At 45.6% G+C, this 12,904-nt stretch overlaps 1 protein-coding gene across 1 annotated transcript in view; it reads right to left on the minus strand.

Annotated features, from left to right (window-relative positions):
- Positions 1 to 303: 303 nt before the first annotated feature.
- CLNK (cytokine dependent hematopoietic cell linker) overlaps positions 304 to 12,904 on the minus strand; it is a 76,164-nt gene continuing 63,563 nt past the window's right edge. Inside the window, exons 15-17 of the mRNA XM_032399892.1 lie at positions 11,104 to 11,181; positions 6,783 to 6,938; positions 304 to 475 (exon numbers count right to left, since the gene is read on the minus strand). Coding sequence (XP_032255783.1) covers positions 329 to 475; positions 6,783 to 6,938; positions 11,104 to 11,181 — 381 coding nt within the window. The 3' untranslated portion in view covers positions 304 to 328. The remainder of the gene's footprint in view (positions 476 to 6,782; positions 6,939 to 11,103; positions 11,182 to 12,904) is intronic.

The following is a 12,904-nucleotide window of genomic DNA, read 5'->3' on the forward strand; positions in this document are numbered from 1 at the left end:
TCGTGCCATGCTAGCTGCAAACACGTGAGCACAACTTCTCCTCACCTTTATTTCTCACCTGGAAGCATGGCGACCACGTTTATGGTTTTCTCTTTTGAAGATATTTTTTAAAAGCCCGCTTTTATTTTTGCTTCTTATCAATATTTCTTCTGTGGTTTGAACTTTCAAAACTGAGATCGATTTTCCAATTCCCATTATAGAATGTTTTCCTTTTCTCCGAAGTCAAAGAAGTGATCCCTCGAAGCCACAGAAAAATCGTCTTTGAAATAAATGAAAAGTGGGTAGAGGTCTTGGATCCAGTGAACTGCAGAGAAAACAAAACTCCCTCCTACCAAGGTGAGAAGCACCTGCTAAGGGGGAGGGGCTGAGTCAGGTAGCATTGCTCCCTGTGGATTCCGGTTTTGTCTTTCCCGTCAATTAGTACGATGGGGAAATACTTGTAGTGTTCAATGATGTCTTCCACTGAATTAAACTTCTGAAACACAGAAAAGAAAGTTAATGAAAATTTAAATATCTTTTGTGTCAGTGGGTTAAAGCACAGAATAAGATGCTTCATTTTCCTTAGGGAAGAAGTTAACTCACTTAACATTGTTTTTTTTTTTTTTTTTTTTTTTGAATTCTGAAGGTGTGTCAGAAAGTGATTTTAAAAAAAGAAAGTGGAAAGCCAGCTCTTGAAGGATGAGTGATAAAAATATTAAGTTAACATGGGAGAGTAAGGTGGTTGGGGAGACCAAAAGTGAGCAGGTCAGGGCTCGACCTTCACTGAGTGAATTGGTGGGAAGGCCTGCAGTGAGCTCCCCTCCTGGAAACCCCTGTGTTCCAGGGAGTCCTGGGGTAATCAGAAGGAACAGAGCTGGCCACAAGGTGCTGGCAGTTCTTAGCCAATGTCACTTCCTTCTCTGGGTTTCTTGTGAAATAATGAGGTGACAGCAGATCTTTACTTTTATGTTTCTGGAGATGCACAGATGAAGGGCTGTGGCGATTGAATGGACAGTGAGATTATTTCAAGTTTGGGGAATCAGGACATGCTTTGCTGAAGATGCAGACTCAAAATGAGCTATACCTTCTGGGTGATTCTAGATAAAGGGACAAGAGGGTTTAAGGATTCTAAAAGCATGAACAAAGGCAGGTGTTGAGGACACGAGGGTCCAGACGGTGATCCTGATGAGCTGAGTTTGGATGTGTCCTCAAAGGAAATCCTGGAGGGTGAGTAGGAAGAGTTCACTCAGCTTGCCTTGCACACCTTAAGACAATGTTGATCCTCCTCGGCCTCAGCCCTGGGAGGTGAGCAGGGCAGGGGGAGTGGCCTTCATGGAAGAGCTATGGAAACTGCAGCTCACAGACATGGCCTGACCTGCTTGGAGGTCACACAGCCAGGGGGCCACAACCAGGAAGTGCAACCTGGTTTTTCTGGACAGGAGTCCTCTGCTCTTGCCCTTCTACAGTGCCTACAGCTTGTGACCCTGGGTTCCAACAGACTAGGAGAGAGGACACAGCCTGAAGGGAGGGAGCCCCGGCAGGGAAGCCTTTGATGCTGCTCTAGTGTGAATCCTCCCTCTGCCCAGTGCATCCCAGCACAGACGTATTTGCAGGCCTTCAGGATATCCAACAGGGAATGGAATTGTCATGGTGCCTGTCCTCATGCAGATTACATTCTGGTTGGGACAGACGGAAAATAACTTCCTATACAAGGAGGTAATTTCATTTAGGGATAACGTGCTCTGAAATTAATTAACTTGGAACTCAAGAACATCACCAGGCTACCCACGGACCTTCCCTTGGGGCTGCATGTGGCTACGGGAAGGAACTCCTTTTCCTCGGGGGAGCACTGAGTTGAAAAGCTAGAGACCTGTAACCGCCATGGTGGAGGGTATGAAGACAAAGAGGCCACTGGAGGAGGGTGTGAAGACAAAGAGGCACCACACTGGGGGAAAGACTCTGGGAAAGAGTCAGGGAATGACTAATCTCCTGACATGGACCAGTCCCTGGATCCACTCCATTCCTGTCCATCCTGAAGACTGAGTCCACAAGCTTCCCCATCGTTCCCACCCAAGCTCTTCTGACACGGGTTCTGTCTTTTTGCACTAAGACCTGCTTGAATTTGTGACTTGCCCCTCTGCACCTGTTACTAGATCTGGTTTCAAGGACATAACCTATCTGTCCACCCCTAATAGGGATACGATAAATACTAGTTCCTACCTGATGCTAAGGTATGGTGGTTTCCCTTTTGTGCCATGGGGAAAGCAAGTGTTTTGTTAGAGAAGTCGTATGTGAAGGGCTTTTGGGGACCAAGTGCCTGAGTTCCGAACTAGGCTCTCCCACTCACTAGCTGTGTGACCTCGGGCAGGTTTCTCACACTCTCTGTTTCAGTTTCTCTATCTATGAACATGATGGTAAGTAATATCAGGACCCACCTCTGAGGGCCCTTGTGAGGATTAATTGAATTGACACATATTCAGCATTTAGAAGACAGCTTGTTATACAATGAGTGCTCAATAAATAAATGTCTCATTACCATGACCTCATCCCTTTTGGCTTTGCCAAGAACAAAGAGCAATGAAATCACTGGAGAAGTTTACAGATGATCATTGTATACCTTCAGGAAGGCTTTTTTTTTTGTATTTCATTTCCAGTTATAAACTAGGAACAGAGTTTTCTTTCTCTTTTTCGATATTTGACAAAACTAAAAGTAATGAAAAGAAACTTCTCACGTGGAACTCTTCTGCAAAATTGGCTAACCCACGTGGCACAGAGGAAAGCCTCTTCAGTGATCTTCATCTTCAGAAGGAAAATGCATGGTTCCTCTTCTCATTCCTGTTATCTTCAGGATGGTCTCGAAGTAATGGGTTTAATATTAACTGTTTTAATAACCTACTGCGTGGATGCCATTTTATAGGAAATTGTAATCTTAATAAGTGGTAGGAAGCAAGCGAGGCAGGAGCGATAAATCATTACTGTCATTTCTGATTATGCCCTTCTAGTGATAGGCCCACAAATGATATATAATTACCCCAAAGAGACTTTTAAAAAATATTATAATGAAGCTCTTATTTTCATATTAAATGATTTTTCCAGGAGGGCAGCAAATGTCATCCGAATATTAGATCTTAAAATTTCTTTAAACCTTTTGTGTTTACTCTACATACCAATGGTAGGCAATGACTTACTTGCCAGAAGGGTAAAGAAATCTGTTTGGGTGCATGCATAGGAGTGAAAGAAGAAAAGAGAGAAGCGGGCAGGGGAAATGAGAAGCTGTGAGCTCGTGGGTTCATTGTTTGTCTCTGCTTACTAGTCTTTAACGTTTATCAAGTAAATGTTTATCATAATTTTCAGTCACATCATAACCATTTGCAGGACAAGGAAAGGTCTGATGATGGAAATTGCTCCTTTCTATGAGCTTTCACAGAAACGTTGACACATGTGGTTTCTGAACTCGGACGCAGGTTAATGCCTGGCAGCAGGTGAATCTCTGTGGGTTACTAATGGCAGGTGCTTCTCGTGCCAGGGCTGGTGTTCTAGCAGCTGCTAAATATTTCCAGTCTCACCCCTGCTTAGGTGCATGCATCGATAGGCACAGATGAGCAGGGTAGTCCCTGGACGGCAGGGACTCTGTGTCCTCAGAATGGAGCATGAAGTCTAACATAGTGTAGGCATAAAATGAATGCTTGACCAATAACTTGGCCAAAGACATTTCTGATGTTTGAAGCCACCGAGTTTGTGGTGCTTTGTTATAGGCCCCAGGGAATGAGGACACTGGGTCTTTCCTAAATCTGAATTCAGACATGAGTTTCTAGCCACGTGGCTAAAAGGATGACCCAAATACCTAAAAACGCAGCAAAACGGACCTTCCCAGGCTTATTCGTGGCAGACATGGGTGGGTTTGCTCACCTTCTGTGCTTGGGGAGGTGTTGGCGTGCTCGCCTTCCGGGGGCCTCATCCAGGCATCCCCTGCCACCCCCATGTCCTGGAGTAGCTGCCCCTCACTTGTGCCTGGGTGCACAAACTCAGTGCAGAGGCTCTCGGGAATCATTTCCGGTGGAAACCCATCCTCACTAAGCACCTGCCTCTGTGTGTCTGAGCCTCTGTGACTGTATTTACATCACCTCATCTGATAGGTGTCTCTGCGTTGGATGTGTGGTTAAATTCTCAAGTTTGCAAGGCAGCCAAAAAGCCCCACAAAATCACAATTATCCTTGACAAGTCTGTGTCTCATTACCTTTCTCCTGCAGGGTCAAACTAAGACGCTATTTCTTTATTTAAGCCCCAGATGAAGTAGCTGGTGCTGGCTTGCACTCAGCGGAGCCTTACTGTATCACATTCTCTCTCCCTTTTGTAAAGCTGGGAGCATCTTCCCTAGCCAAGCAGGTGCTCGCATGCCTGGTGAGGGGCAGGAGGGAGCTGAGAGCAAGCTACGCTGTCCCAGCCGTGCACCAGCGCCTGGCGCGTAAGGCAGGAAAATATACAGATGTAAAGTGTAATTTCTCACCCAGTGCCTGGTGCATAGTAAGCTTCACGAAAGTGTTAACTCTCTTTCACCCCCATTCTGGACGGTTTTCAAGCAGGCTGGCGATTATTTGCATTTGGTCACGATGTTATCCGAGACCATATGAGTATTTCTGCAGAGTGAAAAATGAAGCCCAGCCTTGCTCTGTACCTGACGTTACTGGGGTCCTGGTACTTAACATTTGTGTCTCAGTGTCACTGTTAGTTGGAGATGTTGGTGGCACCGATGCTGCAGGGTTGCTAGGAAGGATGAAATCGATCAAGTTAATTAGTAATTGTTAACTGTGCAGGGTAGGTCCCGTGCACAGCAAACATGCAAGTGGTAAATAGGAAAAAGGAGACTTGCTTGGGGGGATAAAGCATGGGAGGAGAAAACTCCGGAATATCCAGAAAGGGTTTTCTTAAAATAGGCATTTGAATCCTTAAGGGGTCCTTGGTGACGATAATTAGAGCAGCTCACCTGGAAGCTGATGGTCTAATCTGGGCTGTCACAGATGGCAAGTGCTTCCCTCCTGAGGCGGGGAACTGGCTGACAATCTGATTAAATGCTATTGGGATGTCATCCCAGAGTAAGAGTCGCTGTCTCCTCTTTTGTGAGAAGACCAAAGTGTGGCATGCAGGGGGGGAAAAGCTGTGACCTCTTTAGGGCTGTGTCCTTGCTGGTAAAAGGGGCTCAGTAATGCATCCTTCCCTGAGGTTTTTTGAGGTCCAGGTAAGGGAGCAAATGACACAGCATTTCGCAGAAGCTCCGTGTGTCAGGGTGCCTGATTTCCACTTGCTGTGTATCCTGAGCATTTAGAAGTCATATACAGCTTTTTTTAAGAACATGAGCGGGAAGAAGTTAGAAAGGATAGAGGGGGACTGGGATGGAACTGTACCCGTTATTACAGTGACTCGGGAATAAGAATGAAAATATAATAACTCATATTTAACATGAGCTTGCTAAGTCTCAGCCTGGCTCGGAGTGCGTTACGTCTGTTACATCACTAATCCTCATCACAAAAAGGAAAATTGGCTACTTCCCTCTAGCTTTGCTATCATCCTCTCTTGGTATGGCTGCATTTAGCAGATTTATGTATTAATCTATCTATCCAGTCATGCTCTCATTTATGCCCAGACTTTCCCAGGCTCTCGCAAAGGCCGGTGCCGACCACACCTCTCCAGCCATGAGCGATTCTCCGAAAGTGCTCGGGGTCAGACACTGGGTTTAAGCTGGAGTCTCCATGCAGCAGCTGTCGGGATTCTCACGTACGCATGTACCCGATGCGCTTTGGCAGCCCTGGCCATGTTCTTCATTGTAATCTCTACTGAAGAACATTGAGGTCTGGAGATGCTAAATGAGAACTACTGAATTAGAGAAGTCCAGACAAGAAAAGAACATTACATTTGAAGAAATTAAAGCCCAGAGATGTTAAGTGACTGACCTGAGCTCACATACTTAGTAAATGGTGATGCAGAACTTAACCCCTACCCTTCCCTTCCAACCCGCCTTCCTACTTTCCTTTCAAGAAGAGTTGAAGGAGTAGCTTCTCCTCACCCTCTCACTTTCTACTCGTGTGTCTCTAGCCATTTACATAACTTTCTGAGCCTCAGTTTCCCTATATCTAAGGTTGGAGCAATTGTTATGTGAAGGAGTCATTGAGGGTTCATGTGCGGTGATGCAGAGAGACCAGGCCTACCATAAGCACATTCAGTGAAAATCAGTCTCCTTCCTCCTTTGTCTTTATGCAGTTCATGAATGCCTTAATTGATGGATTCTCTCACCTAGCTGCCTATCAGCAGGTCTGTACTGAGGATGGGCATGCTCAACATGGCACTGAATGCTGTGTTTGAGCTCACATTCAATTTGGAGACACAAACCTAAGGGTTCCTAATGCCAGCAGGTGTGGTGAGGAATGCCTGCCGTGGGAGTTTGGCGTGGGGGCAGGGAAGGAATGTGGTGTTAACACTAACTGGGGCTTCAGGGGAGACCTCCTGGGAGGCAGAACTTCGATGTGTCCCGCAGAATGACTTTCCTTTAATGGGCAGAGCCGTGTGGAGGGTGCACGGAATGGTCAGGATTGGCTGGGGCTCATGAGCTGAAGCGTGAGGTGGGCAGGGATGCTTGTAGAAGGGGCTGGAAGGGAATCAGTCTCCACCTCCAGGGCGGCGCCCTTTTCTCCTCCCCCAGCAGTCATGAGGATATGACAGATAACTTGGCCAGCATTCCCCTCCGCCCCCGCAACATCTCCCCTTGTTGTCTTTGGTCTGGAAAAGGGAAGCTGTCAGGTTATACCCACCTCATCTCCCCTCAGTCCTGTCCCCAGGGCAAACTGCTGATTCTTCTCCAGGAAGCGGATTTTCACATTGTAGACTTTGTTCCCATAAAACACCACCAGCACGTAGGGTTCTGCCCTAGATTTCGTGGAACAGTCTCGGACCAAGAAAGTGCCGTCCTGAAGCAGAAGGAAGAATGGTCATCTCTCAGGCATGCCAGCATCCCAACCCTGCCGACGTGGGTCGCAGTGACACTTGTGTGTGCCACGTTCCCACATGGCTTGCTCTTTGGCACACCAGTTCTTCGTGCAGTTTAATTCAGTGAGTATTTGAGGGTCAGCATTTGTAAGGGCCCTAGTTAATTTCTGAAGAGTGTACCAGTCAGGTCAGGACACCCCCTTCTTCCAAATCTTCCACCATCCCCCACTGGCCTCAATGTCATGCCTACAACCACAGCATGATGTTCGTGGATAAATGCTCCAGCCTGTCTTGGGGTTTTGTTTCCCTCCTGTCTCCAGCCAAGCCACTATTTCCCACCGTCTTGCTTCTGGGCTCTCAGGCTTCACACAGGCCACCCCATCTGCGGGGAGTAGCCCTCCACCTCCCTCCTGGGGGTGCTACCTCCACCTGCCCGTGTTCCCATATATCCTATTCTGCCTGGTGCTCGGGTGTTATTCTAGAGACAGTGGGAGCCACTGCAGGCTTTAGCAGGAGAGGCTTTTAGCATAATACACGGAGACTCTGAGTGGGGAGATGTTAATATAGGGCTAGGGTCCCCCCAAAAAACATGGGGCTTCAGTCATTGATAGCAGCATGAGCAGACATGGGGGGAGGGGCTAACATAGCCTCCGGTGAGGGGAAGGCAGGTGCAGGGGAAGAAAGAGGAGACAGAAGAGGGATTAAGAAGGAAACCCAGAAGCGTCAGTGTGACGGGAGCCAAGGGAGGAGATGGAGGGTTTCAACGGTGTGAGATGGCTTGAGGGCTGTGAAGAGGCCGACTGCAGGCATCGGGCCCACCCTGGGGAATAGCTCGCTGGAGGTCTGGTTATAAACGGCTAGGAAATGGAGCGATACTCCTGGATTCTCCTAAATAGAAACACACTTGCAAGGATGGTTGTGTGGCTACATTGTGTTTTTTATATGATGAAAAATACTGAAAAATCTGTAACTGTAATTGCATAGATTCCTGTATAGATGGTTATAAATGATCTATTAGAATAGATCTAATTAGATGTGTGCAGGACTTACTATTTTTTATAGATTGATATTATATATAATAATTTATAATTGTTACATATAATTATCTCCATATAGACTATATTTTATATCTATGTATCTATATAACTATTATGCATAACTAATATTTACAGTTACAGATATAGATAATAATGGTTATAATACAATAATACTATAAATATATTATGTTTATAAATAATACTAAGAAACTGTAGTGATGTGATAATTCTGGTAGCTAAGGTTTATTGAGACTTGCTCTCAAGACGCTAAGCATTTTAGAGGCACCTGGGTGGCTCACTTGGTTAAGCGTTTGCCTTTGGCTCAGGTCATGATCTCAGGGTCTTGGGATCGAACCCCTCATTAGGCTCCCTGCTGAATGGGGAGTCTGCTTCCCCCCCTTCCGTCCCTCCTGCTTGTGCTCTCTATCTCAAATAAATACAATCTTTAAAAAAAGATGCTAAGCATTTTACACACATTATTTCATGTGATGTTTACATAAAATTTGAGAAATTATTTTATCCCCATTTCACAGGTACGGGAAGTAGGGTCTGATTGCTTAAGTGAATCCACTAACGCAACACAGCTAGTTAGTAGATTACCTAAAAGTCAAGCCCAAGTTCTTGCCCTTTAAATATATCAGCCTCTGAGTACATAAAGTGGGATTGAGGAATTTTCTGGAACTTTTTCTACCTAAAACATTTAGCCATAATTGAAGCCTTAAGATTCAGGCACAGAACATTGCCCGAGATCAGAAAGGGAGAGGACGCCAAGACACGGAACCAATTTTTGGATTTATCATCTTAACCTCTGCAGTGAGTTTGTCATCACGAATCTGGGCGATCCTGCAATTTAAATGAAATTATATTTCCTTAATTGGAAACATGTTTTGACAAAACTGAGACAAACAGAATAGGAAAAGATGAAGTCATGCCACTGAGATGCTGTTTTCTCAGTGCTTTTGTGGGAGGAGACAGAAACAGGCACAGAGAGCGGTGGCAAAAGGAGCCTTGACTGAGTGCCCAAATGTTGCTGGAAGGACGTTATGGGATATATACATTGCTCTAGAATTCTAGCACCATCCCCACAGCGGCTCTGGGAAGCAGGTCTGCTAAGAGTAATTTCTGTGTTAGCAAACGGGCTCAGAGAGCACAGTGGCTCATTGGGTACTGATTAACCAGGAGTAGGAGGCAAGGTTGGAGCTGGTACCGTGCTCCCCCATCTACGCGGAGAGGTCAGCTCGGGTGGGATTCCCTGGGGAGGGGGCAGGAAGGGTCCTGTCGGCAAGGCATCAGCTAGCCACGTATGGCTCCCCGCTGGAATGTCAAGAACTGTGATGGCTACTAGAGGCAGTTGTGGTTTTGTAAAAAGAGCCCTGATCTTGAATATACGTTCTGCCACTTTTTCCACTTTTTTCTCTTGATGACCAAGACCTTGATTTAGCCTCAGGTTCCTCATCTAGAGAATGAGATCGTTCCATTGACTTCTAATATGTTCAAGATACTTTGTTAGCAACTGTATTAATTTCCTACTGCTGCTGGGACAAACCACCATGAACTTCGTGGACTAAAACGCAGATTTATTCTCCTGTGGTTCTAGAGACTGAGTTCTGATATGGGTTTGACTGGGCTAAAATCAAGGGGTCACAGGGCTGGGTGCCTTCTGGAGGCCCTTGAGAAGAATGCATTTCCTTGCCTTTTTTGGCTTCTAGAGGCCGCCAGCAGTCCTTGACTTATGGCCCCCATGTCTGACTGACATTCCTGCCTTCCTCTTATAAGGATTCTTGTGATTACATTGAATCCACTCAGATAATACAAGATACTGTCCCCATCTCAAGATTCTTAATGTAATCACATATGCAAAGCCCTTTTTCCAAGTAAGGTGGTATATTTACAAGTCTGGGGATTAGGATGTGGGTTTCTTGTCAGGGGGCGTTAATTCAATTTACCCTAGAAACTTACATATAATTTATCTTATTTAATTTCACAGTATCAATTCTGAGAGCTACATTTTATTAAAATTTATTGGGGACCTATCATTTATCCACCCATTTACTAATTAACTCACTCATCCATTTTTGTATCTCTTCATTCAACAATAAACATTGCACTGGTTAGTTGAGCGGTTTTGATGCTCCAACAGTCTTGAGAACCGTTCTATCACTTCTGAGAGATTTCTCACAGCCTAGTAGAGCTCTCTGCTCATAGTAGAATAGTTATTTAATAACTATTTGCTATTTGTTATGGTGGTTCTAGTAGTCATTTGATCTGATCCCAAGTATTTCACTTCTTTTCTCCTTTTGGTCATATGGTAGGTTTGTCCTTCCCCACCCCCTTGGGAGTTAGGCCTGGCCATGTGAATCACTTTGGCCAACGAAGTGTGAGCAGAGATGAGTGTTACTTTTGAGAGCATGTGGTAAGAGCCAGTGTGTGACTGGAGGTGAGCACACACGGAGACGCGGTCTCCACGAGCACCCAAACCTTTCTAGCCCATGGAGCTCAAGCAAGAAAGTTTTGCTATGCTAAGCAACTGAGATCTTGGGGTAGTTACTACAGAAACCTATCATACCCTGACTATGACAGCATTCATGATCCCTGCACCTTTCCTGAAGACAGGAGACATGAAGACCTGCCTGTACTGTGGGCAGACCTTTAGTAATGAGATGACCTTGGAAGAAAGCAGAAGGAAGGCATCTTCCATGGTGACCTCCATTCAGACCTCAGCTTCCACATCTGATCTCCAAAATAGTTCCTTAGGGTTGATTTTACTGTTTTCATTTAATCAATAAAGAAACCTAAACTTACAGATTTTTTTAATTCAATTAACCATCATTAGTTTCAGATGTAGGGTTCAGTAATTCATCAGTTGCATATAATACCCAGTGCTCATCACGACACATGCCCTCCTTAAAGATATTTTGGAAAGAGCAAGTCACATGATTCATAGTGACACGGCCAAGTCCCCCTTTTAATGACTACCTCCTGAGCACTAGCACTGAGATGCAGGCTGGCGCGTCAAAGCACACTGCTTGGTACGTGCCAGGGGACCTACGGGCAGAAAACCGTAAGACGGCTGCAGACAGGGTGAGATGGGCCCTCTAGAAGGCGTTACCTTGTTCTCCTTCCTTAATGCCTCTTCTACTGCCTTGCGGCTGTGTTCTCCGATGTACCAGTCATTCTGCTGAACATCCTGCGGTGCAGGTAAATGATGAATATTTTAGGGTCAAAAAGAAGTACTAACTTTAATCAATTAACGAAAGCGTGCTTTTGTTCTACTAGGGGTCACACCACAGTTTGATTTATAGCAAATACGCAGTATAAAAATTCCATCCCTGGATCTGGAAATGGACACAGGAAAAGCAACTGCAGCTTAGGGATTATAGGAAACTGGCATGACAGAGTCCATCTGTCATTGAAAGTAACCAGAAATTTCACTCCCATCTGTTGAAAAAGGCCCTTTGGCACCACACTCAAAATGGATAATAAACCTTCTATCTACCAGTGCTTTCTGAATCTGCACCCGCTGAAGCTAAGGTGGGAGGTGTATTGTTTGTGAAGCCAGTGTGGCCCTAGTCCTTGCAAAACCAGCAGGGGAGGAAGAGGTGCAGATCAAGAGCATCTTTATAGCTCTTGCGTGAAGTCACATGTGGTGGAACTGGGATTCGAACCCTGGTCTGTCTGGCTTTCTCCCTGATACCCTGTTATACCAATTGATTTATTTTGATGATAAAATCCACCATAGCAGAAGAAAGGGCAGTCAGGGAGATGTACCATGAATCTACAATTCCTTTACTGGATTCCAAGGATGATAACATTAAACAATCCCTTGCATGAGTCCAACCTCTCCAAGGCCATTCTTCATTCATTATCCAGTCCACCCCCATAATAATCCTGTGAGGTTGGCATGTCAGGACAGTGCAGGCTCAGGAGTTAGCATCTGTCACGTGACTGGCAAGAGCTAGGTATGGGACAGCAGGTCTTTGTTCTCTCCATCTGAGTCTCTGGTCTTCCCAGCACATACCTGATCCTTCTAGCAATGGGTACACCACCAAGCATATGTGAGTGCCATTGGGAGAGGCATGAGCTAGCGCCAGCCTAAGTCTGCAACCTCACTGGCTGCAGTCTGAGGACATGGGTCCGGCCAGCCAGATGTGCTTGCTGTTCTCTGGACGTGCATAGCTTCAGGGCTTGGCATGAGCTAGCCCTGCTGCCTAGAAACCCCCTCACACTCCACCCTTTCCTTCCGCCTGGCTCTGCTACTATCTTCCATCCAATTGGGGATCAAAGTCATCTCTTATTTAACACCCCCTTTGGAATAAATTCCTCTACCTAGTCCATAACCCCTTGGGAAGGTCCAGAGACAGGACCAGCTCTGCTCTATTCCTGCAAAGCCATGGAACAGGCTCCAGAAACAAAGGGGCCTTAGAGCCCCATCCCCCTCAGAAGTGGGAGCTCTCAGAGCTCAGAGTGATCTGCTGCTTCTGGAGGGTCTCTCAGATAGTCTAGGGGCTTGGCCAGGCTCAGTCATGGTGCATTTCAGCTATTCTGACTGTATTTACTTGTTCAAACTGGAAGACGCGTAGAGATTTTATAGTCCTGTGTTTCTCCAGGTGTGGTCATGAGTGCTGGCAGGTGAGTTTAGGTGGCACTCAGATACAGCATTAAATAACTCTGAATTACTTGGGGGAGAAATAGCTCCCTTTCAGTTCTCTGTCTAGCCCTTTGAATAATTCAAGAGGAATGTTTCATTTTTGTTCTAGTGTGTTCCTAATAACTCTCTGGCATTTTTAATCTCTCCTGCCATCCTCATGCTGAAAGCCATTATTGACTGTGGGATCTTGCTACAGTTTAATGGCCTTGTTTTGTCTGAGCTTAAGCAACTTAAAAATGTGGTAAAATAGACACAACATAAG

Source organism: Phoca vitulina, unplaced genomic scaffold (assembly GCF_004348235.1).
Source record: "Phoca vitulina isolate PV1807 unplaced genomic scaffold, GSC_HSeal_1.0 scaffold3, whole genome shotgun sequence".
NCBI classification, from domain to species: domain Eukaryota; kingdom Metazoa; phylum Chordata; class Mammalia; order Carnivora; family Phocidae; genus Phoca; species Phoca vitulina.